The 26,777-nt window shown below is 51.4% G+C and overlaps 2 protein-coding genes across 2 annotated transcripts in view; both read left to right on the forward strand.

Moving 5' to 3' along the window:
• The window catches only part of COX10 (cytochrome c oxidase assembly factor heme A:farnesyltransferase COX10), a 104,197-nt gene extending 93,141 nt beyond the window's left edge, over window positions 1-11,056 (forward strand). The window contains exon 7 of the mRNA XM_080367288.1: window positions 9,561-11,056. Within this exon, the coding sequence (XP_080223414.1) occupies window positions 9,561-10,003 (443 nt within the window). The 3' untranslated portion in view covers window positions 10,004-11,056. The remainder of the gene's footprint in view (window positions 1-9,560) is intronic.
• A 151-nt stretch (window positions 11,057-11,207) lies between these two features.
• The window catches only part of LOC308054431 (heparan sulfate glucosamine 3-O-sulfotransferase 3B1-like), a 44,583-nt gene continuing 29,013 nt past the window's right edge, over window positions 11,208-26,777 (forward strand). The window contains exon 1 of the mRNA XM_080367281.1: window positions 11,208-26,126. Coding sequence (XP_080223407.1) covers window positions 25,204-26,126 — 923 coding nt within the window. The 5' untranslated portion in view covers window positions 11,208-25,203. The remainder of the gene's footprint in view (window positions 26,127-26,777) is intronic.

Consider the following 26,777-nt stretch of genomic DNA (forward strand, 5'->3'; position numbering starts at 1 on the left):
TTTTTAATGGCAGCTGTTTGAAACTGATGAAAGATCAGGAATGTTAACATTTCCTCACTGGGGGAGCTGAGTGCAGGTGAGATGGTCAAAGGTGCATGATAAATGTAATTTATCACATACCTATCACTACCACGTATCTGGTGTATTTATGCAGAACTTAACTGCCAGCCTGTGATTTGCAGTAACACGTTTGCTTCCTTGAAAGCAGATTTCATTGCTCCTTTGTGGCACTATTTATTTCTAAAGAGATTTGTTTTTCTAGTAAATCTAGACACCCTCAAATTATTTCTCCTGATTTTACAAAGGAAGAACTAGCAGGAAAATAATGAAATTCACTTAAAGCTTTAAGTGATAGCGTAAAGACAGGAAAAAGAGGCAGACTTGGCAGCATGTTCTGCTCTGTGCTGGATCCTCCTCCTGCGCAGGATCCATGTGCAGGATTGCTCCTGCCTGTGCCACGCTGCTGTAGAGCCGGTGCACAGCCCTCTTTAGGAAGGAATGGAGCTATTTATTTTGGCACGTGAGAGGCACAACCTAGATATGCTTTAAATTACTCTTGCATTGCCGGTCTTTCTTCCCAAGCTAATGCCCCAGCTTGCTTGTATGAAATGTTTGTTGTCCATTTGAACTTTTTATTTCTAGTTAGCAGAAAAACTGAAGCTGGGGTAAATGTTTCCGAGTGCCGTAGCCTGTATTCTGCCTTAGACATTTTCATTTTGTGCTTCTTCCCTTAACCTTCTTGTGCTTACGTGCTGAAGGCTTGATCCCAGCCCGCAAGCGGTATCGGTGACTTAAAGCCAAGCAATTCAGTGCCACCGTGTTCATATAAACCACCCAGTTAGATGGAAGTGACAAGCAGGGGTCCTCAACATAATGTGCTTATCAGTTAAGGGGATTTATTCTGAGTAGGTGGCAGCGGCATAGCAGATAGCAGCCCTGACAGCAGAGCAGACCTTACAGACCCGTGGTGGCCTAGGAGCCGTAGGTATTACTGCACCAAAGAATGTTTATCTCAAGAGACTATTTAGTTTATCTCAGATGCTCCACTTCTGGTCTTGCTTTCCTGAAAGACATCTTGTACTGATTTTCATTCATTTTCAGAAATTTAAGTAATTCCTGGGGCTATGGAATTTATAGGCTGAGTATCAATTGTAATCATGTGGAGGCTGATTTTTAAATTGCCTTTACTTTGTAATTCAAATTGTGTTGTATGGTAGACATTAATTATGTCAGCCAACATCTATTTACAAATGGGGATTTAAAAACCGGCAGTTCTTATCAGCTAGTGACATTTGGCAGATGGATGGTTTCAGTAACAAAACAAAATGAAATGGGGGCGGGGGAGGGCTGCACCAAACGTGTCAGTGGCTGGAACCTTGCATACCTTCCCTGGTGTAGCACTTGTCTGCCAGGAGGAGGGAGAGCAAAGCAACAGCTTAATTGCCTGCCAGGTAAGCTCAGAGATGTTTGTGTCCCATCCCATGGAGGATTCTGAGCTTTCAGAGCCCCTGGGGTGCACGCAGCTCTGGGGGGGGCAGCCCCCCGGTGCAGGGCAGCTCCACCGTCCCGCTGCAGGAGCAGGGCAGGCTCCAGCTATACGCTCCCTTCAGTAGACTCAGCTTTTTGGGGTTTCGCTTCTCAGATGAAAGGCAGCAGAATTTGCGGTCTGTTCCAGAGGAGACAGAGATATTCATGTCACTGACATACGAGAATTGGAAGCTGGGGGCCCAGGAGTGTGCTTTGTGGGGGTAAAAAGTGAGGCAGAGGGACAATACTAGTAAGCAGCTGGTCTGAATTTAGGACAAAAGCCAGTGGGCTGATTTTTTTTCCCCCTTTCCATCCTCACAAGAGACAAAAGAAATGGCACCATGGGGCACCTGGGGGGCTGACCCCAGGAATTCACAGGCACTGTGCCCCACGCATGGCTGTTGGGGCACAAGGAGGAGATGGGGCACTGCGACAGCCCCTGCGCCCCCGGGCGTGAGGCACAGCACCCGCAGGAGAAGCACCGATGTTCTGGGTGAGTGATGGAACATCTGCAGGAGGAGCAGGACGGGGGTCTGTGGGAGGGACTGCCACCCTTGGGTAGGTGGGAGCCCCAGAAGGAGCCTGGAAGAGGCGGCTGATGAGGAGCCCCTGCGTGGCTCTGCAGGGCTGCAGTCCTCTGCCGAGACAGGTCCTTTGCCAAACCCTTCCTAAACAGATCTGCACGTAACAAATGGCCAGGGCAAAGACCGTATTTTCATCTCACCCAGCAGGCTCGCTTTTTTAATGGCATCTGTTGCTGGGGTTAGCTAAGACAAGTTATGTACCGCATGGCTTTTTTTTCTCAACCTTGCCTGTATAATGAAAGGTCTTTCCCTGTGAGGCTTTTGGCCGTAGTAGCCTGTTGTGTGTCACACAAAAAGTGTGCGTGCCTCTGTGTATCTATATGCAGACAGCGTTTCTCCACATGGGAAGCGTACCTGAGGACATCTGGTTTCCTCCTGTTAAAGGCGGTGGCCGGGAACGCTCCCTCGAGGTGAAAAACCCCATTGCCAACTTCATTTCCCATTCCTGGTGGACACCAAGGATCATCCTTTTGTTTTGCAGACAAGCCGTACGCAAGGCCAACATCCCCTTCCCTTTATGTGCTGCAGCAGAGAAGTCTATCGCAGCTCCGAGATGCTCCTGTCCCACAAGCCTTTTGTGCCATCCTTCAAAAGAAACGGCTATTGAAACCCATGACCATGAAGCTTTTGAGTTTTCCAGCGTTTTTCTCCGTGCCCTTGGTTTACATGACCGTGTAACCTTGAAGGCGCACAATCAGGGCCGCGCGCGGGGCGGTGCGTGCCCGCGCTGACAGCCGGCACCATTGTTTGCAGCCCTGAGACCTTGTGCAAAGCTTTACAAGCGAGACTTTCCCTTTTTGCCTTCTCAAGGCTGCTTAGCAGCTCACGCGGCATCTGACACAAGCAGTAGCATCTGCTTTGTTTTCCAGTGGAAGCAGAAGTGCCGGGTGCTGCCTTGCTGCGCTGCTAACGGAGGAAATGCTGCGGTGGGGAAATAGGGGGGAATTGCATCCGTTTGGTTAAGGTTTGCGGCTAGATAATTCCCAAATGTCTTTGTGTTTGAGAAGGCTTCATAATCGCAAATGAAGATGTAAATTTTGTAGCGCTAATCCCTTTTCTACTTCCAAAGACAATGGGAAAATGAAATAGTAGATAACATTTTTCCTCAGGAGTAATTGTACAAAGGCAGTATCTTGAACACTTGTAATCGGAGGCTAATTGATTTACCCTAATAGTCATGTTCCATCACCAAAACAAGCTGAAGGAAAGGCAGTAATCGTTGCACCTTCCAGCTCTCCTTCATAAACAGAAAATGCCATCGCCAGCTCAATAAGCCAGTCCTTACGTGTCAGGACACTACGGCTGCGTTATGAATGTGACTTTTCAAACCCCTCTGAATATTTGTCCAAATTCCTCCAAAAAACCCTTCGGGTGTTTAATATTACATTGAATCTGTGATGGGCAGCAAGGCTTTGATGAGACTTCAGAATCTTCCTTTACCCCCATAATTGCTGCGTAGTTAGAAATCTCCAGGGCAGACTACTGTGTTAAACTTGTTGTGAACGAGCACAAAAGAAAAGATAGAAAATAAATGCATCGGGAATGTTTCCAGTACGTTTCCTGCAAGTATAACATCCTGTAAAACTCCTGCAGGACCACAGTGAAGAGTTCTGGACCGGTTGTGTTAAATTTCCTCTAGAAGAGGTGAAAAATGAAGTCTGAGACAGCACGGTTGCTTACAAGCAGGTGGATACAGCTGGACCAAGTCAAGTCTCTGAGCTCTAATCTACCTTGTCTGGATTAAAGAGGAGTAATTTGTTCAACATCTTTTAAGGGAGGAGAGCCAGTTGTGTGCTATCAAGTAAAGCGGTGTGTGGTTGTTTCCTGACTACGATCCATTAAAAGGCTGAGTTTAGGCTACCAAAGCCTTCCCCTTCTGACAGCAGCCAAACTCGTACCAGTTTCCTAAAGACAAAAGGCCGGTGCTTTCCTCTAATAAGTCAGGGAGCTACCAAGGTCTGGAAATAATTTTGAAATTCCTTCACATTATTCAAGGCAGAAGAATTACTAAAATTGTGCTTTAAGCAAAACAGCATTCTTAGGTTGCCAAGGCAGTAAACACCAGCTTTGGGAAATGCAGTAAGATTTCAACATCTGTTTTGGAGCTGATATTTTAACCATTCCATGTTTATTTTAATGCCTGGTTGGCCACTTCCCAGTCATACATGTGCAGCACCAAAGCAAAGACAGGAGGAGTGAGTCCGTTCTTGAATGGATGCTGCAGATCAGCTCCCCCTTCCTTATTTTTTTTATTTTATTGATTAAGTAAATAAGAGTTTGTCCTGTCTAGAGCTTGAAAGGGATATAAGAGGTTTGCAGAATGGGATGGCACTGTGTGTTGTCTAAAGAACAGTGAGGAGGATAAGAAGGACAAATAAGTCGCTCCCCCTCAGCATGTTTTCAGGAGCCCGGTGTCGATGCAGCAGCCTCTGCAGATAACCTGGGACGTGGTGGCCTTGACTTGTGCCAACCAGCCCATGTTCAGCCGCCTGCCCGAGCTGGGTGGGCTCCAGCTGACCCTGCTCTGGAGGCTGCTGCTTCCACCAACACACGCTGTGCTCCAGCCCTTGCCCGCTCAGAGCTCAGCTCCTTTTCTGCCCTGGAAGAGCTTGCCTTCAGAAATGTTTCGGAGAGTTTCAACCTGATCATCCCAAACTATCGTGCCTTGTTTAAGAAACAATTCAGCTGCACGTGAAATCATCGCTACTGCTCCACGTGCCAACTGCACAACGTATAAAGCTCCTTGATGAAAGGTATTGCCAGCGTGTAAGAGGCGTATTTCAGATCGCTGCTTAAGAGAGTGACATCCTCAGCACGAGATGGTCAAGCAGCATCCAAACACTACTTCTGCCCTTTAGGGGATGAGAAAATAGGTTTGTGGTCCTGAGGTTGCTTTGCATGAATGAAACTGTTCGCTCAGAGTGATGCTACCAGCATGATTTCTGTTGGCACTGATAGCTTGGCAGCTGAATGTGCCCACTCTTTCTTGAGTAGATGCCGTATAGAATCGAACCTCTTACATCCTTTACAGGACTGAGAAGTTTGGGGACTTGCACTGGGATCTGGAGCTTCCCATCCGTGGGTCACTGATCCCAGCATAAGCCCAGGATGGGCAGGACAAGAAGCTGTGGCCACCTGATTGCTATGCTCTCCTCTCCCTTGTGTTAACCACTGGCCAGAGTTCACACCCTGCAAGGGCTTACACCCTAAAAACCATCTCCAGTTTCCTGCTCATAGGTGCTCTGCTTAGCAGAGAGGCCAAAAACTCGGTGGGCTCGGGTGCTGACATTGCTCCCTCGCCTGAGACTTGGAACATCCAGCAAATGAGGTCATCAGATAATTGTTTTAAAAGGAGAAAAATGTAAAATTTTAATCAAAGAGGTACCACAGTGCCTTCTTTACACCATGAAGAGCGTAATTTCAGAGGTGGATGCTTCTTGCTCTTGCAATTTTGAAAATTAGACTGTCAGCTGCTGTGGTTTGCAAGCCCGCTGTCACTAGTTGCTTTTGGAAGTCTCATCTTACAATTATTTCCAAGTTTTACCCAAATTTATTGAACCTTAAAACGTCTTGTCAAGCAGTTTCCAAGTCACTGTAGAATTTAGTGTCGTGTTTGTTTTAGGAAAAGTGCAATTTATAAAGCTTCAGTATTTCACTAGATAAAAATATATTTACAGAAAGTACGAACCATTTTATACCTTCTTCGATGCCAGCTGACATTTTTGCTTTTTCTTAGCTATTGAAATAAAACCCTCAGCTTGTTCTTGTTTATTAAAAAGAAAATCTATTACTATTTAAGTACTAATAAGAGTATTTAGGACATGAAAAACAGCTTAACCTTAACATTCATGATGAACAGTAAAGCCTATTGTTTACCTTTAACTCTGTGGGTGCTGTCGGACCTACCTGCTCCTCTGCAGTCCTGCAACTTTTGAGATGGTTTAAGCTAGCACAAAGTGGTTAAACAGTAGGAACTCCGCAAGAAAACATTTTAGACATGTTTTGCACAAAGAGGGGAAGAATACTGGAAACCTGGGTCCTAAATAGACTTCATTTTTTTTCCAAAATTGAACAGGGCTTGTTCACCAAGTTATCAGGATTTGCAAGTGTCTGCTCGCGGCTGCCCTGGGTTCTCACACCAGGAGGGTGAGCAGTTTGGAGGTGGTCGCAATCGGGCTAAATCTGCAGCTATTAAAAATCAGGCCAAAAAAGCCGAGGAGTTGGGGATACGCACAAGGCAGGTATTTGCAATCTTGCCATTTATAAACAGTTGTGGGAAAGCTGCAGGATCTGGTGTGAGCTCCTGCTGTCCTGCCTGCCCTCGGGTGTCCCGGTGCTGCGGAGGGGCCGGGGGAGCCGCCGGGCTGCGGTGCCCGGGGTGCCGGCTGCCTCCCGCTGCCCGAGCAAGCGCCGTGGCTCGGCTTGGATGCTGGCTCTGCTTTGCAAACTCTGTGCCAGCTCCACATCTTACGGCTGTGAACGACCTCATCTGGTCTTCACTTAATTATAAACTCCACAGAGAACAAGGAGATTTGTGTTGATTAAACTGATTTCCCAAACTGTTGGGAGCTGCGCAGTGGCAGCAGAGTAGGCTCTGCGCTAGTTTGAACCAGGTTAGTCTCCAGAGTTAGTCTCGCTGTAATATTGCTTAAAAACACTGCTGACCTAATTATGACATAGTTAACATTCATCTAGTAATTAATGAGTATTACAGTGTCTGCTCTGGGCTTGACAGGATTCCTACTGTGGGCTCATTTGATGCTGAATTGTGCTCTACCATGTGCTGTGCTTTGCAAGTCATCAGTCTTACGTGACACTTAAAAATCTCTGACAACCTGACAATCTCAGCCTGGGCAGAGGAAATTACAGGATGTCCAAGGCACATGGGAAACTAACCAAAAGATCGGGTCACTTAAAATCCTCATAATGGGCTATTAAATTGTTTTACTGTTCAGCTTCTCTGTAAAATATCAATTATCTCAATGGTTGTAATGTAATCAAAGTAATTAAATTCCAAAGGCTTGCATGTAAAAACCAGAGCTTTGTAAATGGGAATCCAGCCTCCAGTAGTTTAGTCGGTCTGTTTGTGTTTAAAAGTTTCTCCAGATGACTTTTTTTTTTTTTTTTTTAATGGTGTTACAGTTAGAGAACTGTTAAAGGTTTTTGTGTGTTTGAGGTTTAGGGTGTGTGTTGAGCTTGGCTGCACACAACATTTGAACAATCGAGTAAGCAAAGCCCATGTTACAGCCGAAACACAAGGATGCAGCCTGTGGCAGATGAGGAGTGGGTTGCTCCATCACCGTGGGAAGCAGGGACAGCCTCTGCCTTGGCCCGGGCTCCATCCCCTTAACCTCCCTCAGCTGACGGGGAATTGTCACTCACCTTTCGCTGAGTTCTGAAAAATGACAAGCTAATGGCTCTGAAGCGCTTCAGATGTGAAACTTGAAAAATATTCCTATATCACATTCAGGATCTTGCCTCCGGTGATATGTTTTACAAGAATAGGAAAAAGCTAAAGAATGACATATTACAAGAACATTTTCCCAATTGTTTCTCCTGGTATAGGGATTACTACCCCTTGACTAAGTTTTATTTCTGTTTTTTACAGTAAAGCTACTCCCTTAGGTTTCAGCAGAACTGAATCAAATCCTGGTTTGTTAGGGCTAAAACTACTTTTGTTGCCATGATTTTCTGAAATTAGTGGTAGTTTTGGGGCGCACTATTTCCAACCGTCTTCTAAAAGAGATGGTTTATAGAAGGTGCTAAGCATCCACACCCTGAAAGCTGACTTTAGGAGGATCGATTGGAGGATTTGCAAGTGTTTTGGGCTGTAGTCCAGAAAATCACGTGTAATTAGTGACAGGCAATGTTGTTCCGAATGCTGCAGGCCCAGTATATGAGCGTCTGTCTCCATGCTTCATATAATCAGCTTTCAGAGCCCTGTGCTCACCTAATGGAGTATTTGTTGCTCAGTTTAAAAAGCAATGAGACAAGTCTTTTATACCACTCCTGGATCTTATAAGCAACTGGAAACCCCCATTAAGGCTAATGAACCGTTCCTTCACTGGCTGATAAGGTAGGGCCAAAAAAGCGCCTTTTTTGCAAACTTAGATTATTATTTGCATGACAACAGCAGTGCAAGGTGCACTGTTTAAGACGTGAACTAGACATGCACAGCCCCAGGGAACATACAGCCAGAACAGACGGGGAGAAGCTGTGAACCGTGAAGCAGTTCTAAAGGAGACAGTCACTTGGTCTTTGTTCGAGCCCCAGCAGTCGCTGGGGAAGAAGTAGTGTTTGGGGAAGAATTTAAATACATTAACCTGTGTGCAGATAAGTGTTGCTGTTTCTGTTTCTGTCAAGTCATTAAGAAAATGATAGACTCACGGCTCCAGCTGAGAAGTAGTTTCCATAGAGAATGAGCTCATGGAGGCAGGGAGATGTAAAGAAAGTGTTAATGCCAGAGCAGAGTGTTTGAGAGCTGGGGAAACAAAAGGAAAATCCAGGAATGCTCATAATGTGCAACAGCCTTGGGGGATTTTTTGTGTCTTCAGACAAAATGAGTGAAGGGAGTTTAGTCCGAAGGCCTCCTTGAAGCTCACTGAAATCAGCCTAGAAGCTGCTTCTGCCTTGATAAGCCCCATCCTGAGAACAGCTGTGAAGAATGTGGTGCTTCCAGAGCTGCTTTTTGAGTGTAAAAGTAGCTACCTGGTGGTAATAAGAGTTACTTGATCAAACTACATAGAAGTTCCTGCAGTTGGTTGGAAGGAGTAAGAAGTTTTCCATCTTCTGTCACCTCCTCAGCAGCTTCTGCCAGTTTTGCCTCCTGCCCAAGGTCCGTAGTGGAGGCGCTCCCTGCCGTGAGCAATCCCCTCCCTTCGTGCACCGGGCAAACGGAAAGCTTGGCCGTGCTCCCCGCTGCCAGGGTGCTGGCGTTTTCCCAGTGCTCGGGAGGAAGCGCTTACACTCCTCTTCTGCTGTCACTGAGCAGGGCTCCGTGGTTCTGGGTGGTGTGACACTGCTCTGCCCAGGGGCTTTGTTCTTCTGTAGACGCACCAACTCGGGAAGCTGGGAGTAGGAGCTAGAGGCTCCCAGGAAAACAGCCTCCTGCCCAACTTTGCTTCATTTCCATCAGTCTTCCCTCAGGTTGAGACTGAATTGGTGCAGAAACCAATTAGTGATGGTTCATTAGGAGGAAGTGACTTGTTGAAATGCTTTGCAAATTAAACGCTCCAAAAACGGAAGAACCACCATGCGCAACCCTGTGTAAGTGCCGTTAACAACAGAACGTGTTGTCTCCCAGCACATGCCTTGTCTGCGGCACAGGGCGCTGTGATGGGGCCGCAGCGCTGCTCGGTTGCAAACGCAGCCTTCACCTGCTCAGGCCTTTATGCAGCGCTTCTTGCGTGGCCCTCTGATGCGTGTTTCCTTCTCTCTCCCCCACTGCAGGTGCGTTACTGTTAGGAGGAATCCTCTACTCCTGGCAGTTCCCTCACTTCAACGCCCTGAGCTGGGGTCTGCGGGAAGATTACTCCCGAGGAGGGTACTGCATGATGTCTGTCACCCACCCGGAGCTGTGCAGGCGCGTGGCTCTGCGTCACTGCCTGGCCTTAATAGGACTCTCAACGGTGGCTCCGGTTCTCGACATCACCACGTGGACTTTCCCCGTCATTTCGCTCCCCATCAACCTCTACATCTCCTACCTCGCCTTTCGGTTCTACAGGGATGCAGACCGCAGCAGCTCCAGGAAGCTCTTCTTCTGCAGCCTGTGGCATCTGCCGATGCTGCTGCTTGTCATGTTCACGTGCAAGAAATCTTTCCTGGAGAAGGAAGACAAAGGCGATCTGCTCGGTGAAAGTCATGGGAGGGCTATGGAAATTAGATTGCCTTAAATGTCAATTACTTGTCGTCCTCGTGGCACATCAGGTAGTACATTTTAGTAATTACAAGGGGGAAGCCTGTGGGGATCTGTTTGAAGAAGAATCATTTGTGCCTGGTGACCACTTCATGTGATAATTTTCTATTTTCTTCTAAAGGGGAATGAGAGCTTAAAGCATTTGTGAGCCTCAGGCCCTGTTCACTCATCACAAATTTCAATTTAGCCTACGTCAGAAGCACATCACTTTGGGATGGCTTTCCGAAGTGTCCATGGGTCGTGGTCTCTTGTCTCGTCGATAGGTTTTTACTTAGTCACATGCGCACACTTACTAACCGCCTGCACTGGCAGCCTTGGCGAAGCCATCGGGAAGCGACAGATGAATGATTTATCACCCCTCCTCCCCGAGCATCCTTTCCAAATTAAGCTTTGAGGCACATGGTGGGTTGGGTGAACTCTTTCTCATCTCGATCTGTGCCATCCCCGCTCTGGTGTCGCACAGAAGCCTTCAGTTTCTGAGGCTTTTTTCAATCAGTTACTTTTCCCAAGGTTCCCATTCACCCCCATAGATTTTTAGCTTTCATACAGCTGGCACAATGCTAAAGGCATAAAGAAAACTGGCTTTCAGCACACTACACATCAGCATTTAAACAAACTCCAGATGAACAGCGCTTTTATAGCACATACCTTGAACACACTCTTGAGCTGTTCTACTGTACATCCATCACGGGGAATTTCGAACTCCCATGTGGTTTTACGTCATTAGGATTTGAGTCCCATGTGTCAGATCTTCAGCTGGTAGAAACTGCCATTGCTGTTTATGTCAGTGAAGTTTTGAAAAGGTGTAGGAGGTGAGAACCAGATCTCAGAGTCTGGTAGTTTTAAGGCTTTTCTATGCTAATGTGTCTTGTGCCAGCCTGTTCGGTCTTGGTGTCCTCGGACAAGCTCTGGACTTGCATCAAGAGCTTGAACTGTATTTAGTATCACACTGTGGTGGCTCAGAGAGAAGGCTTCACTTATGGGGTTTGTAATTGATAAGGAAAGACATTTTACAGGAAAAAAAACAAAACACACGGGAATTTTTATCTAATACTGCAATGTTCAAATTACTGATGCGACCAGCATCTCTCAAAAGCAATTATTGTGGATGGTCTCATTAGGAAAATGCATTATCTTTGTTAACTGATACACTGAAGAACATTTCTAGCCATGGTCTAATGTGCTTGCGATCCCACTCTGGGGCTGTGGCTCACCCTCAGCCTACCTGGGGCTGGCTGTGACCTGCTGGGATGCTTCTAAAGGCAGCAGCATCCAGGGCAGACAAAGGCTGTGTTATAGTTTATTGTGGTAGTTAGTGCCTGTTACGACTTGATTTGTTTTCACGCCAAGATTTCTTTCCCATGTGGAGAGGGACTGGGCAGCACAGTTGTGCATAGATCCAAAGATACAGTAACAACTGAAATAGGAGACACTGTCTCTAATCTGATCCCGAATAAAGCCCTTTGGGAAACGTCACAAATCTGCCACCACGTGCGTATCACGCTGACATAAAATCTTCACTGGCTGCTTTCATGATCCAGGCCTAACTTCTGGTCTCGGTTATGCTGGTATAAATCAGGAGTGACACGGTTAACCTCTGTTCTGCTGGCGGAGGTGCTCGCAGGAGCAGAGCCACCTGTTTTACATGGCTCTGCAGTAATCAATTGTAAGATTTTCTGACTCTCTCAAGTGACTGCAGATGACAGGACTGAGTTCCCTCTTACTGTTCGACTGATGGACTCTGTTGTACTCGAGTTACTGTGGGCAACACTTCGTAGAAATGTCTGGAAGCTGTGCAGCTCCTGAATTTGTTTTAAAAACGCATCCAGTCTTCTCTGCAATAAAGTGCATACTGTTAAAAAAAGGAGATGAGTGCTCAAAATCTGTTTTAAATAATTCATTTATGATTGAAACCCTGGTACGGTTCAGTTAATCGCAAAGGTATTGGATAAGTTTTGTGGCATTTCTTGCAGCAGCGGTATTCTGGCTCACTGCAAGAGCAAGGACAGCATGTGAAATACGGGTTTATTGTGCAAAAAGCACATTGAAACTAAGTTGCATGGGAGTGGAATGGGTTTGTGCAAAATCAAAGGATTTGGTCAACCTTTAGCTGGGAGAGGAACCTGAAAAGAACAGATGGCTCACAAAACCCACAGATTTTGCTCCCAGAGGCAGAAAGTGGTGCTGAAACAGGAGGGTTGTGGTTTTCTCCTAAGTCATTATAGAGCCAGGCTTCAGGATAGCCTGCAAGTACCGGGTGCTGTCCTGACAAACTCCGTTTTGATTAAAGGTCCCAAAGACATACCTGTGGTTCCATTTTGAAGAGCAGTCATCTTCATGTCTTGGGCCAAAATGTGTAACATTCACGGGTTTTAGGGCTAGACAGGAGCTTAGTAATCATCACCGAGTGTCTGCAAAATGCAGGTCACTGAGTTGCACCAGCGTCTCCACGCCCAGTTGCTGTGGCCTGGAGAGAAAGCTTGGGTTTAGAATGAGTGGATCTGGGATTTGAAAATAAGAAAGACCCCTTTTTTTTTTTTTTTTTTTTTTTTTTTTTTTTTTTTCTTAGAAAAGAGCTTTTTGCATCTAGAAGGTGTTCTCTGCTTTGCCACGGAATGGCTATGTGTCAGGTACGGATGAAGCCATCTGCTGTCATTTTACTGCCTTTAGGACGTTTTGCTGTTGCATGTGCTTTGAAAATAAAAACATTACCAAACTGGAATCTTGGTTGCAGACGGGTAGCACAGTAGGTGCACTCAGGTGTCCTTTTTGATGGACAGTGCACAGTGGCTGGTACCACTATGGAAATGGAACAAATACTAAAGCATCTGCCCTCATCCAGGGGTGTTTGTGGTCCCTGTGACCGTACATGGAGGATTAATGTCAGCCATCCCTACCCCAGCACTGCTGATTGCTGCCCACATTCCGCAGGGGGAGAGGCAGGTGAGGTGTGTCATTGTGTCCAGCTGGGATCGCTTTGTGCAGCCGGGGCAATGCTGGGAGTTAAACCTGGGCATCCTGCATCTCCGTGCTGGGCCATATAAGCATCAGGCTTTGCACAGCTCCTTGAATCCGAAACAGCAGCTCCGATGTAGAATTGCAATGTAGTTTGGTTTTTTTTCCCCTTGTCCCACTGAGAGAACTTGAATGTAAGTTGTTTGTCATCCTGTTATCCCGGTTACTCAGGATCTTGCCGTGAATTGGTCCTCCTGCAGAATACCTGCTATGTATGTGGTAGTGAAAAAAATAGCAGCAATGTGCCATGTCCCTCCTGCCACTGGGTCTGCTGGTAGCCGGGAGGGTCCCATCTAGGTGTTGCTGTTGCCGTTGCAGTGGGCACCACGAGAAGCCTGCAGCGAAGCTCACAGAGAAATCTGAGCCAGTGACTCAAGGATGAAGCTGGTTTTAGTCTATTTGGATTTTAAACCTTTTGTGTGGTTTTGTGGATAAAACAGTAGCCCTGAGGCTCAGGGGATCTTCATTCTTTCCAGATCTCTGTTGGAGAAATGTGCTCCAGCTGTAAAACAGGCACGGTGACATTTCACCTCGTTGGGCAAATAAATAGCTTATGTTTTTGTCAGTCCTGTACCCATTTTTCCGTACACCCTGTAAAAAGGCTGATGGTTTGGGGAGCTTTGCAGAGAGCTGGCACTGGGTTCCCCCCTGCTCCTCTTCTTTGCTCAGACCTTCAGCAAGTCGCCTGATCCCGGCAGGCCAGCGTGGGGAGCTGAGCTACGCGCCTGTGAATCGCCCCAAGCTCTTGGGTTTGCAAGGAGACCCCAGGTCCTGCGTGAAGCCGCTCGCGGTACCGCAGCATGGCAGGCATCCCGGCAGGCCAGGCAGTCCGCTGGGCTCTGCGCTTTGTTCCAGCTTGAGTGAGGAAACCCAACCCCTGCGCACACAGCTCTTTCCCTTCTCGTTTCCCCCACTGGGTTGTGTTTTTTTTTTTCTCACTTCCTGTATCAATCTCCGATATAATCTGCCCCAGCAGAGTAACACATTCACACTCTCCTGGCTCCAGCAGCGTTTCCCACTCAGCCAGGCCACGGCATTTCAAGGCTTACACAAAACACACACGTCCTTTTCAGTTCTGACAATCCCAGGAGAGCAGGAATGGAAATAGAGTGATACTATTAGAAATCATTATCATTACAGATAGAAAGCGTGTTGTTCTGGTTGCTCTCCAGAGGCGATTAGATATTCCCCCTTCCTTGGAAACACAGGCTGTCTACAGAACACTTTGCTGTTAAAACAGAAATATCAGCACTGTTTGCCTACCAAGGAGCTCTGCTGGAGGTGGTAATGCTAGAAGCTCCGTTGCAGGCTGTTCCCGATGGTGTTTCTTAACCAGGCAGAGAGCCGGCCCCGGCGAGGGCTTGTGGGATGCAGGATGCCACTCGCGCTGGTGGCGTGTCCTTCGGCCGGTCCCTTGCCTCTTGGTGCTGCTATTTCTTCTTCCAGTCATGGAGAAGGTCAGTCCTGCAGGGCAGGGCATGTCCCCTGTGGGTGCGTGTCCAGCACTTGACCCTGCCAAAGACAAGTCAGAGTCTGGTTCCAATGTTCATCACCTCCCAAACAGCGTGTTGTTGATTTGGAGTCAACGATGACAAGTGAGTTGTGAATTCAGAAGTGCCGTTGCGGAGGACCCTCCTCCATGAGGGTCCCTCAGACTGTGACTTGCTGGGTGGCTCCATTGATGTTTTTCAGCTCCCTCCGAAGTAAACGTACTGCAGACTTGCAGGGCTTTGACGCAAAGGTTAGCAAGGTTTGGAGCTGCTTTCCAAACCCTTCTGTCGACCGAGCTTTCAGTATTTCTTGAACGTGAGATAGTCACTGTGCCCTGCGGTGGTCTGGGTTGCCACGTCGCAGGGGTCCCTGCCCCTCCGAAAGGTTGCTCAGGCCCAGAGCGGTCAGAGGCTCCCTGGCCCAAAGAAGAGGGGGTCTTTCAAGCACAGCATGTGTGCAGTGTCCCAAAGCCATTTAGACCACCATCAGAAGTGCATGTGTTTAAAAGAGCTGGCAGGAATAACTCTCATCAGCTCTGCCTCGTACACTTTCCGTCACCTCTGCTTTTCTGCTTCCAGACTTTTAACTGTTTGCACTGAAGATTTTCCAGCCGGGTCAGCGCCTCGGGCTGGGGTTTAGTTTCCAGTGTTTCAAAAAGGCACGGTTCAACTGTTTCACAGAACAAGGTTGGCAAAACGAGCTGTTTTCCCACAATGTGGAGACATTTTTCCTACCGCTCCTAACCAGTTCTGGCACCTCCAGGCCTTGGACCGAGAACTGACGATTTGGCAGAGGGCTCATGCGAGTTCAGGTTGGTGCATTTATCCATTCTGGGAAGGTACCTTGTGTTTCCCCGAGTCCCTGAGAGGTTACTGCTCCCAAATGCTTGTTTGGGCGTTGCTGCTGACACCTCTGAAGTGATGCTCTGAGTGGAGTAGGCAGATACCAGACTGGGGAGCTGGCAGGGAGCTGCTGCACTGGTCCTTGTGCTGCTGCCACGGTCCTTGTGCTGTCGCTGTGGTCCTTGTGCTGCTGCCATGGTCCTTGTGCTGCAGCTGTGGTCCTTGTGCTGCCGCTGTGGTCCTTGTGCTGCTGCCATGGTCCTTGTGCTGCAGCTGTGGTCCTTGTGCTGCTGCCATGGTCCTTGTGCTTTAGCGACAGCAAGGACTAAAAAGACGTGCCTAGAAGGGAGGGTGCCTGGCCATCCCCATTAGAGCTAGGAAAGTTGCCCTAAATTCACACCTGTATTCCCACTTTTCTACGAGTCCTGCTGCAGCTGTGCCTGTCGAGCGAGGCAGTGTGATACCTGAGTTGAGGTTTTCACACCTCAGAGGTGTGTGCAGCCCCAGAGGCCAGGGCAGGTTGGTGCTTGAGGTTTTTTTCCCCCGGTTTTGCTGTACAAGACACATGTTCTGTCCCCTGCTCCCCTCTCTAACACTTCCTATTGTAACCACAGCTTCCCTTCCATACATTTTTTTCACAAAACATTCTATAAAGAGCATTGCTTGTACCCATCTAAACTGCAGCTGTAGCCAGACTTAAACAGAAACACAGACTTCGGGGAACTGCCCTGAGTGACTGGAAGCAGAAGGGCTCTGATCTCCCAGACTGACTGAACTGTCCCTAACTGGGACCAGTTGGGACATTTTGCCCATCTTCCTCCACTGAAAAGCAAGAAAGGGGGAAAGGGAGAGCAGCATCCCTGCAGGTGGGGTAGAGACCAGCCCATGGTGCTGGGGAGGACAGAGCTTCCAGGTGGGCAGGAGGGCTCCACCGGTGCCCCGAGAAAGCTGAAAAAGGCTGGGAGATGTTTGGGATTTTTTTTTTTTTTTTTTTTTTTTTGGCCAGGGAGAGAAGGCACTGTATCAAATTAAAATTGAAACAGAGATGCAAACGAGGTGATTAAGGCATTTCTGCCGTGCTTCCAGGGGAGCTGCTGGATGGTATCCAAACAGGGAAGGGAACAGCCCGAGTTTATCAGCTGAACTCGGAGGTTCGTACGGATACTGGGATACTCTCACCGCGGAGCCGCCGAAGGGCTGGGTGATGGACGTGCTGCACCTTGGCCATCCCCGCACCAACCGCTGCCAGCCAGCGTGGAAGGGGAAGCAAAGCGCAGCATGCCGAGGGAAGCGGGATGCGCGGGGCCACACAGTCACCCAGCAGCAGAGAGAGGAACATTATTTAGATCTCTCCTCCCCTGTCTGATGTCCCTGGCCTGCGGCTTAGGGCCACTGTTAGCTTGTTACATGCACTTGGCTTTCAGTGGGATCCCGGACTGGCAGGAGCGGGTGATGCATCGGGCGTGAGGCTCATTAACCCTCCTCTCTTCAGAAATGTGCGGTGGGAAGAGCCTGGTGGCAGCACCTGGAGGCAGATGCTCCCGCAGCGGCTCTGCCCTGTGCTCCTCACAGCGCTGCGTGGGGTGCGGGTCTGTCCCACCCTGTCGGAGCCCTGGGGACCTCGGCCAGCCCTGGCACTGCCTCCGGGACCTGCCAGTAGCTGGTAAATGCTTCCATTTGGGGACGGGAAGGGGTCTGTCTGCTGCACTGCCGTGCTGCTCCTGGCAGGTCTGGCCCCCAAGAGCCCCCCAGCATCCCCATCAGCATCGGCACCGCATCCCGTGGGAGCAGCCTCCCTGCCGGTGTGCTGGTGAGCTGAGGAGCCACCGCGCTGGTGGGGCACAGCTGTACGGACCACCTGCCGGGCTCGGCCTTGCCGGGCTCAGCCCCGGTGGGCTCAGCCCCGGTGGGCTCTGCCATCGGAGCCGTGGCCCGTGTCTCTGGCAGCTCGGAGCCAAGGCACCTGCTCCAGCGCTGCCGGCCCTTCGTGCGCTTTGCTCGTCGCAGGGGCTGCGGGGGGGGCCGTGCTGGCCAGCCGGGCCGATGGCCACGGACCTGCAGCGGGACGGACGGGCTGCGCCTCGCCCGGCCGCGGTGGCAGGGAACTCCCTCTGTTGACTTATCCTGAAGTTGCACCCCTTAATCCAGCGGTGTCCCTGTCTCTGGTAATAAATAGCACCTTCCCCGAGTGTCTTCAGCCCTTACTAAACCACAGCCTGGACTGATTACTGCTGCTTTTGTAGCCTTTACAGAGCTGTTTTTATTTATAATTGCACCCCACTGGTGTGTTCATAATGATTTTCCCTGCTGCCTCCCATGCGGTCCCGTGCTACAAAGCCACATTTTGGTAGTAGCTGTTGTTCGGTTTGATCACTTGTTATTCAGATGACATATTAATAGCAGCATCTCTGTGAGGCTTTAGAGCGTTTTCTTCTTCAAACCATCTACAACAAAAGCCGAGGGTTAGCCTTAATACCACATGTGATTCGTTTGCCCCCCCTCCAGCGATGAGTCCAATTAAAGGAGCGCGGTGCGAGAGCCCGTCTCGCCCATCCCGTCCTGCCTCAGCCCCAGGACCTGCTCCCGGACCCCTGACCCAGAGGTGTGTGAGACTCCAGCGGGAACGGGGGTGCTGGGACAGCCCCACGTGGCTGAAGGGGGATGAGTGTGTAGTTGCCTGTGTGTAGGCTGTAAGAAGCCTTTAAAAAATATACTTCGCAGATGTTCATTCACACCTTGTGATTCCCCTAAAACCCAATTTTACATTATTTGACAGAGAGAAAGGGCAGTGAGGCTGGGTGCTTGGATGCTCTGGGGATGAGGAGCCACCGGTGAGGACAGAAACCAACCCAGAGGTGCCCGATGCCTCCGGAGCAGGACGCTGCCTCCAGGCTTGGCGAGTGGGTGGGCAGGAGTGGGGCGATGCTCTTTATTTTAGCCATTTACAGGGGGGGGGAAAGAACACCCAGCAAAACTTATCTTTGCTGGAAGCGGTTTAAATGAAACATTCAACCAGCTGAGGCTGCTGCCTCGGCTTTCATTCAGAAGGGGACTGTGAATGGACTCCTCACCCACTTCAAAAGGCCGTGGCAGCGTGTCCGCTGCGGCGCAGGTCATTCATGGGCACTACAGGAGATGTGAAAACATCTGCTAGGTCCATGCCTGCCCCTTTCAGTACAGTTACTCCCCTTGCTAATAATTGTCTGTGTTCTGTCATCTAGAAAGGGACTTTGTGTGCCTCCCAGGTATTCTAATGCTAATTTGTTTAGTTAAAAAGGAGAAGAGGCTAAACAGATGTGAACCATTTGGTTAGGTTGTAGTTCATTTGTTAGGAAGTGCAAAGGATTCTTGGCAGGATATTAAATATTACCTTGGCTGCTCACAAACACTTCATATTTCAAGAGAGGAAGGGAGGTAGGGACTGCACTCCATAAATCAGCCTTTTCAAAGAGACAGAAAAAGGCAAACATTTGATAAATCTGTGTCATTATACTTAAGAGATCAAAGGGGGTTTTACATATGTATTTATGCAACTGGCAACCTAGGAGACAATAATAACAAACATAGATCTCTGACAGCTTTACAAAAATAAAAATTAGCTGGTTCTAATCTGTAATTATCTGGGAACTGTACAAGGTAGGAGGTTGCTAGCAGTCAAGCTTTAAGTTGCTAATGTTGAGACGATGAGCGAATGTTAAGTCATTCATAAATACATTAGGAAGTTCCGTGGGCAAGAGATTGTGAAAGCCACCGGCTGGTAGGCAGGGATGCCCACTGCGTGCACAGAGCTGGTGTTACACACCGAGCCCAAAACAGCCAGGCAGTAATCACAACCAAAAGTCACCAGGGAAAGCACTGTTTCACTGTGTGCTAATCACCTTTGTGATTTTCCAGCAGATGATCTAGCAGGAATCTACCTGAAGGATCCCTGAAGGTAGGAAGATTTCCACCCCTGGTCTCTCTCCTGCTTGCAGATCAGTGTCTGACAGCTTCTGTAGCCTGGGTGAGCCCTGCCACTGTTCCCAGATTAGCCTGACTCGTGCTGTACAGCCACCTAAAGTACAGAACTGGAGCCAGCGACTCAGGTAAGTCAGGGAACAAGCTTGGGAAGAACCCAGAAGAGGATTGCAAGCAGCAGGAATAACGGGAGGATTAACAGGGGCTGCAGTGGGTATTGCTTTAATCCAGGACAGAATTTAGCAGAGGAGTTGAAATCTCTCCAGAAGGAGCAAGGGCCATTGCATCTCTCAAAAAACAAGGAGAAATCCAGTTGCGTGAAAATAATTCCATGGACAAAGCAATGCAGCCGCAGAAATTAGAGAAGGAGAAGTAGCATTATGTCATCTCGCTTTTCCTTTTGGCCAGTCACTGAGCTGATTTCCTATTCTCTTGTGCTGTTTTAAAATGACTTCAGCAACTTGGTTTCTGCTTGTTCCCATGGGAAACTTCCACAGTCTATAGATTTCGCTGGTAGGAAACTCTTCCTGACAGTCAGACTGTATTTTCCTTTACTCAATTCCATCACATCACTCCTACTTACGCCTCCTTGGAGCACCCTAAATGCTCTTCTCCATTGAAGTCGGTGGAGTTATGTGAGCAGTAAATTTGGCCCGTGGCACTTGGAGAAATAGATATTAAAACCCCAGGGACAAATTAGGGGCGAGGGGAGGGAGGGCAGTGGGGGAAAGGAAATGGTTTCAGGTTGAGAGAAACAAGATCTCCTCTTACATCTGTACAGCGGTGCTGCCCACTGCCCCGGTGGGAGCACGCCTGGGACTCTGCAGCAAAACGTTGCAAGAGGCAGCGATGTCCCTGGGCTGTCCCTGAGCACTGGCGTGGCTGTAGAGCCGCATCCGAGGGCTCGAGGGCAGTGCCTGGCACTTGGGCTTACATGCAGAGGGATGGCACAAAGCCCTGGGCACTTCCCTGGGTAGTGGCTGACCTGTTTTGAGCGCCGGTGATGCCACCCACAGTCACCCCGCTGCCTTTCACCCCGGGGTGGCCCAACCCCACCGTCTGGCTGTGCGCAGCTGGGATGGTCACCAGCCCTGACCAACACAACGCTCACTGCAAGCTGTGACTCCGCTGGTTGGTGTTAGCACCTGCGTTTTTCAGGACAAAATCCCAGATGCCCTGGGCACTTTCCCCCAGCTCTTCCCTCGCTATCGTGACATTAATATGAGTCCAGCAGATGTGCGCAGTGATGGAGCTGCTGCAGTACAGAAGGAGAGGCAGCTGCTGACAGGCACACGAGATAAGTACACCAGCATCCCTCAGCTCCCCTCTGCTCCCAGACCGCTGCAGGCCACCAGCCCACAGGCTGTGCGACAGACGTGGCAGAGAGGAATAGAGGGGACAGCACCGAGGACTCCTTTGGGTGGAAGAAGTGGAATAAAGATATATGTGATCTCTCCTCCCGGGACCCTGCAAGGGGGCAAGGGCTGGGGACATGGACCCATGACTGAGGAACATCTCAGTGTACTGCAAAAGACCAGTAAGGGCAACAAACCCATTATAGATATATATGTGGAAGAAGACACACAATAGCATGCAGAAGCCCCACACAAAAGCCCTTCCTCCCAGTGTGCTAGGTGCTCTGTGTTCCTAAAACAGAGGTGGTGGTGGCTGGTCACCTCCTCTCTGTCCGTCACTCTATGCCAGGACACTCCAGGGTTACATACTCCAGAATGCCTTGTTGTCCCATGAAAGTGCACTCGGCTGACATCATGAAATGGTGAATTACTTTCCTCCAAACAGGACTGGGAGTGTGTCAGGAAAACAGCATCCTCTCTGGACTGGGACCAAGAGCACCCTGGCTTGATTTTGGGTACCTGCTCCTATTCCCTGCCCCCCCCCCCCACCCCCAGCAGGACTGGCTCCAGCAGATCTCTAAAGAGCTGTGTGTGCCCTTCACTGACAGACAGCTCTTTGTACTTCAGAAGAAAGAAAGAAGGTGCTGAGCATTTCAGCACTGCCTTGCTCAGTGGCAGGAAAATAATGTTTGCTGAAAAGACGTATGGATTTTCTAGTTGGGAAAAGACAAAGCAACAAGGTGAAACTCAGCATCAGGCCAGGAGGATAGGGTCAGCACTGGGAGATGCTGCCTCGTGTCAGACTCCAAGAAGCTGCTGGAAAGCACATGCCTGCAGCTGCAGGGACGTGGCCTGGGAAGAGCCCTCCAGGGTGGATGCTGGCGGGGTAAGCCCGCAGACTTGACCCTTCCTTCCTCTGTCCTCGCCGGGGACTTTGATCATCTCAGCGTGAAGGTGTGCTGCACTCTCTGCTTTCCGCCCTGTTTTAACAAGTGCGTCTTGCAGAGCTGGGCACCCTCCAGGCCCATCTCAGCGCTGCTCCACTGAGCGCTACTGTGACCCCCTGCCCGGAGCCGCACCTTCCCAGTGCCAGCTGTCATCAATCAATCGCCAAGAAATGGGATCCCAAGACTGTACTGATGCAGCTCAATTAACTTATTGATTAACCAGCTAGCAAGACAGCCACTATTATGATTCAAGGGCTCTGCAGTCACAACACAGAGCAAACCCAGTCTTGCGTTGCTGTTTGTGCCCATTTCTCTCCAACCCCGGGTTCTTCACCATGTAGCCCCCATTGCTCTGTTGCCCTCATCAGCGGGGCACGACACGCATGCTCCTGCCACAACTGCTGGGACGTTAATCAAAGTGTAAGAGCCAAGAGCAAGCGTGTGAGCCTCGCTGGAGCCCAGCAGTCACGGTGGCAGCAGGTACAGGGGGGACCTGCACACTCCCAAGCAGATGTGCAGGCTCCAGCTGGAGGCAGGTGGGTCAGGATGGAGGCTGGAGCCACAACTGGTTCCCAACCTTCTCGTCAAAACATGCCTCACCTGCACCTCCTGCTCCAAAGAGAGCTTGGACCAAGTGGGCTCAGCCCTACTCCTGACCTACCTTTGCTCGGATGCTGTTTCTGATCACTTACCAATTTGCCATTCCTAGGGAAAAAGCTCCTGACATCCAACTGCTGAAGATACAGTTACAGTAAAACTTATCTTGGGGCTATTTTTCTTAAAAAGCCAATCCAACTTTTACAAGCTACAGCTGACATATATTAAGGGCTTAAACCAAACTTTCTGTGACATTTTGTTGATGTTATCCTGGCTGGTGCTGGTGGATGTAAGGGACAAGGAGACTTATTCCAGCTGAAGGGTTTTCCTCTTGCCTCATGGGTGTAGGAACATGCAGTGGAGCAACCTGCACGCAGAAGCAGCAGGTTTTGAATAGTACAAAGCACCGAGTAAAGAGGTGAGTAAATCTGGGTCCAGGAGAGCCAGCCTGTGTCACCCATGGAATGATCCCTGCCCGCCGCTGTGATTCATGCCTTGCTTGGAAGTGCCCTCTTTAATTCTCTTCACAATTACCAGGCTGGGCCAGCTGGCAGAGCTGTACCAGCACACGGAGGGAAGCTAGAAAGCAATTCCTGCTGCAATTGCACTTCATCTCTGCTTGCTTGGTGTCACCCGTCAGAGCACAGGCAGCCCAGCAGTGTGCCATCTATTCTCTCGCACAGCAGAGGAGTGCTTTGGGATCGCTCGCTGGTTTGACTCCATAGCCAAAGCACAAACGATCTCCTTGCGTCATCCCAAAATCTGCTTTGCAAATACCTGCTCCCGGGAAGGATGGGGACCAGTGGCACTGGTACTGGAGGTGGTTTGGGTGGCCCAAGCACTATTTTTAGCTCTGTGTTAACCTGCTGTGCAGCTTTTAGAGAGTCGTGCAGCTCTCAGGGTCTTATTTCCCCTCTTCAATCTGCCTGGTTTAATTAGTTTGTAAACTCTAGTTTGTAGTTTGAGATTGTTTGACAAGATGCTCACACCACTTCTAGTGTGATCAGAACAATTTACTTTTCCACGACACTTTTCAAGATTTGCTGTAAAGCTGGTGTATGAAGTCAGCATCATGCTATCACTTCTGACAGACAAAAAAATCAAGGCACTTGGTGGTGAAAAGATTTGCCTTTTCTTTGGTAGCAAAAGTTAAAAATAAAAGGCAGAGGTTCCCGCAAAACCTGGCTCTGCCCTTAAAGCAACAGTGCTCTGAGGGCAGCTAATGCAGTACCAAAATCTATGCATCTTCTAATAAAAATGTGGTAGAAAAGCTGCACACGTGTGTTGAAGCCACTGTTACATGCTGGCCGGATGAATGCTGGCTGAGGCACTTCCACAGAGTGTCCAAAGTCCCCGCTGGCTCCTTGGAAAACGCTGGCATGATTCGGTCCTGGAGAGGAGGATCCCAGTGCTCATGGTGTCGTGGAAAGGGTCTCCTTAGCCAAACGCTCTGAATTTGGCTCTCGTGGACTGTTGTGTTTGGTCCCTACATGTCCCTCCCAACACGTGGTCTGCCGCAGATCTCACCTGCTGTTTGTACAGGCAGGGGGTTCCAAAAATATGGCTCTGCAAAAGGTGTGGTTCATCAAAAAGCCAACGCGCATCAGAAGAAGGCGTAAATCCAGGTACTTTGGGGAAGAGGAGGACATGACTGAGATGCCCCCAACGCCATGATGCCCCAGTGCCTGAGCCCCAGCTGGCAATTTCCTGCGGCCGTGGGGGAGCGGGGAGTGGGACTTTCTCGCTTCTCTTTCCGTCCTGCAGCCTCCAGAGGAGGGATGCGGCTGGCACAGTGGGGTGTGCAGCTGGAACCTGGCCGGGGACAGGCCACCAGGTGAGAGGGTTCGGCTGCCGTCATCCCAATCTAGCTGCGACACTAATGGAACGGAGGGAAATGTGGATTGACAGGCATAATGCAGAACTGCGATATCTTGTCTAACGGTTCCCTTTTGTGTCTGTACAGCAGACAGACCTCTGAACCCTTGTCTTTAGTCTAGCAATTAAACTTACTATTTCGTCATTAAATCTTGTTTAGGGATGAAGCCAAGTCTGATTAACATTCTTGAGTGGAAGCCCGGGGGCCGGCCAGCGCAGGGGTGCCTCAGCCAGAGGCCACGGGAGCCGGGGTGCTGCCCGTGTGAACCCCCCCGCGGGGGAGAGAGGTCCCTGTTAGCAAATGTTTGCCGGGGTGTCTGAGAGCCCAGCCGTGGCCCCTAAATTGCAAACCTCTCCAGTTTCCTTTCCTTAGTGGTTTTAGAGCACTAGATGATGCTGGAGACCCCAGTTCCGATCCACATCCAGAACAGCTTTGCAGGAGGCACTTTGGTCAGGCAGAATTTACACTCGGGTAAGTCTGTTAAATATCATCTATCGGACCTTGAGAAGGTTCCACCGTCACGTTGGACGGATGTGTGGGGCAGGGAACAAGGGCTGCTGAAAGCATCAGCACCCACCGCCTCCCCTCCAGGCAAGCGCCTTTGGTCCCAAAGGACTTTCCCGAGGGCTTGCAGGGATCGCGGCGCCCACCCCCGAGGCAGCTCCGGAGGGGCCGGAGGGTGAGCACCGAGAGGGGGCTTCGGGGCCGGGCCAGCGCCCTTCTCCGGGGCAGGCTGAGCCCCTGTGGCGCGGTGGGTACCGGGCAGAGCTGGAGGGGGGCGCACCCCCCCCCCCCTCAGGGGGGCTGGGGGCTCGGCTGTCAGGGTCCGCGTGTCCGGGGCGAGGGCCCACCACGGCAGGAGGGGCTCCCTGCTGCGGAGATGCGGGTTACACACGGCGAGCCGGGTAGGGCTGTCCGCCCGCAGCCCCCGGCTGTCCCACCGGCGCGTCCCCCGTCCCCCGCGCGTCCCCGGCAGGTCCCCGGCAGTTCCCCGGGAATCTGGGCGAGGGGCTGTTCGGGCGCTGCCGCCCCGCACGGCACCTGACCGAGCCCCCGGCGCTGCGGGGCCCGGGGCTGACACCCCAACCCCCCGCCCCATGCAGGCGCCGGGCGAGCGGGCCCGGACGCGGCGGGATGGGGCCGCAGCGCTATCGCGGCCGGTGCGGAGCCGCCGCCCCCGACGGCGCGGACCGGAGTGGGTCGGGGCGCCCCCCCGCGCCCGCTGCCGCCTCCCCAGCCAATGGGCGCGCCCCCTCCCGCCCGCGCCCCGCCCCCGGCAGCCGGTTGGTCGCTCCGCCCGGCTCATTATGCGGCAGAGCGCGGCCGTGATAGGGTGGCGGCTCTGCCCGTCGGCCGGCCCCGCTGCCCGCCCCCGCCCCCGCCGCCGCCGCTGCCTTTGCCTGCGCTGCCGGCGGCGGGAGAGCGGCGCTGGGGCGGGCGGCGGGCGGGCAGCGCCGCGCACACGCGTGCGGGGCCGCGCTGGGGCTCGGGGTGCCCATGCGGCGGCGGGCAGAGCCGAGCCGAGCCGGGCCAGCGCCAGCCATGCATCCCGGCTCGCCCGCGGGCACATGGGGCAGCGCTTGAACCGCTGCCTCGATGTCCCCGTCGCGCTGCCGCCGCTGAGGCGGAGGCTCCTGCTGCTCTTCATCATGCTCTTCCTCTGGCTCTACATGTTCTACTCCTGCGCCGGCTCCTGCGCCGGGCTGGCCGCCCGCGGCTCCCCCGCACCGCCCCGCGCCGCCCCGCCGCTGCCCCAGCTGCTGCCGCCGGCTCCGGGGGCGGCGGGCGAGGAGAGCAGCCTGGAGGAGCAGCGGGCAGCGCCCGACGCCGCCAGCCCCATCTCCAGCTTCTTCAACGGCTCTGGCACCAAGCGGCTGCCGCAGGCCATCATCATCGGCGTGAAGAAGGGGGGGACGCGGGCGCTGCTGGAGTTCCTGCGGGTGCACCCCGACGTCCGCGCCGTCGGCGCCGAGCCCCACTTCTTCGACCGCAACTACGAGCGGGGACTCGCCTGGTACAGGTAGCCAGCCGCCCCTCGGGGCTTCGGGGTGTGCGGGGGGGGTCCCCGGCCCGCGGCGGGGGCAGCGCCCGCGGCGGAGTGCGGGCGTTCCGCTAGGTGCAGCCCCCGAAAAAGCAACCCCCAAAATTAAAAAAAAATATAAAATAAACCCCAGGAAACCTTCGCGGAACTTGCCTTCCCCGCTAGTGCAAGCGGCGGCTGGGTGTTCGCAGGCTGCACGCTAGCAAGAGCGTATTTAATCTTTAAAGAAAGGTTAAATATTAAATTTAAAAAAAAATAAAAATTAACACTCATTTCGTTGTGCTTTCAGGGCTTTTTGCCCGAGCGGCTGTTTTCCCTCGGGCTCGGGGCGCTGCTGGGGGCCGCCTGGCGGAGCCGCAGCCCCCGGGTGGGCGCTGGGGTGGGCAAGGGCTTCTCCTCCCGCCCCGGGGGGCTTCTCCTCCCTCCGGGGGAAGCAGCCCCGACCGCTCCCGCTCACTCTCCGCTAACTTTCTCCTGCCGCTATAACCCGCTTTACAACCGATCCGCTGCGCGGGTCCCGGCGCGGCGCTGCGGGGGAGCGCGGGGGGTCGCGGGGGTACCTCCGGACGGGGTGCGGAGCGCTTTGGCTGCGGGAAAAGGCTAAATTGCGGGCTGGCATCCCGCACGGGG

This window comes from Falco punctatus (assembly GCF_963210335.1).
Source record: "Falco punctatus genome assembly, chromosome: 1".
Taxonomy (NCBI): Eukaryota; Metazoa; Chordata; class Aves; order Falconiformes; family Falconidae; genus Falco; species Falco punctatus.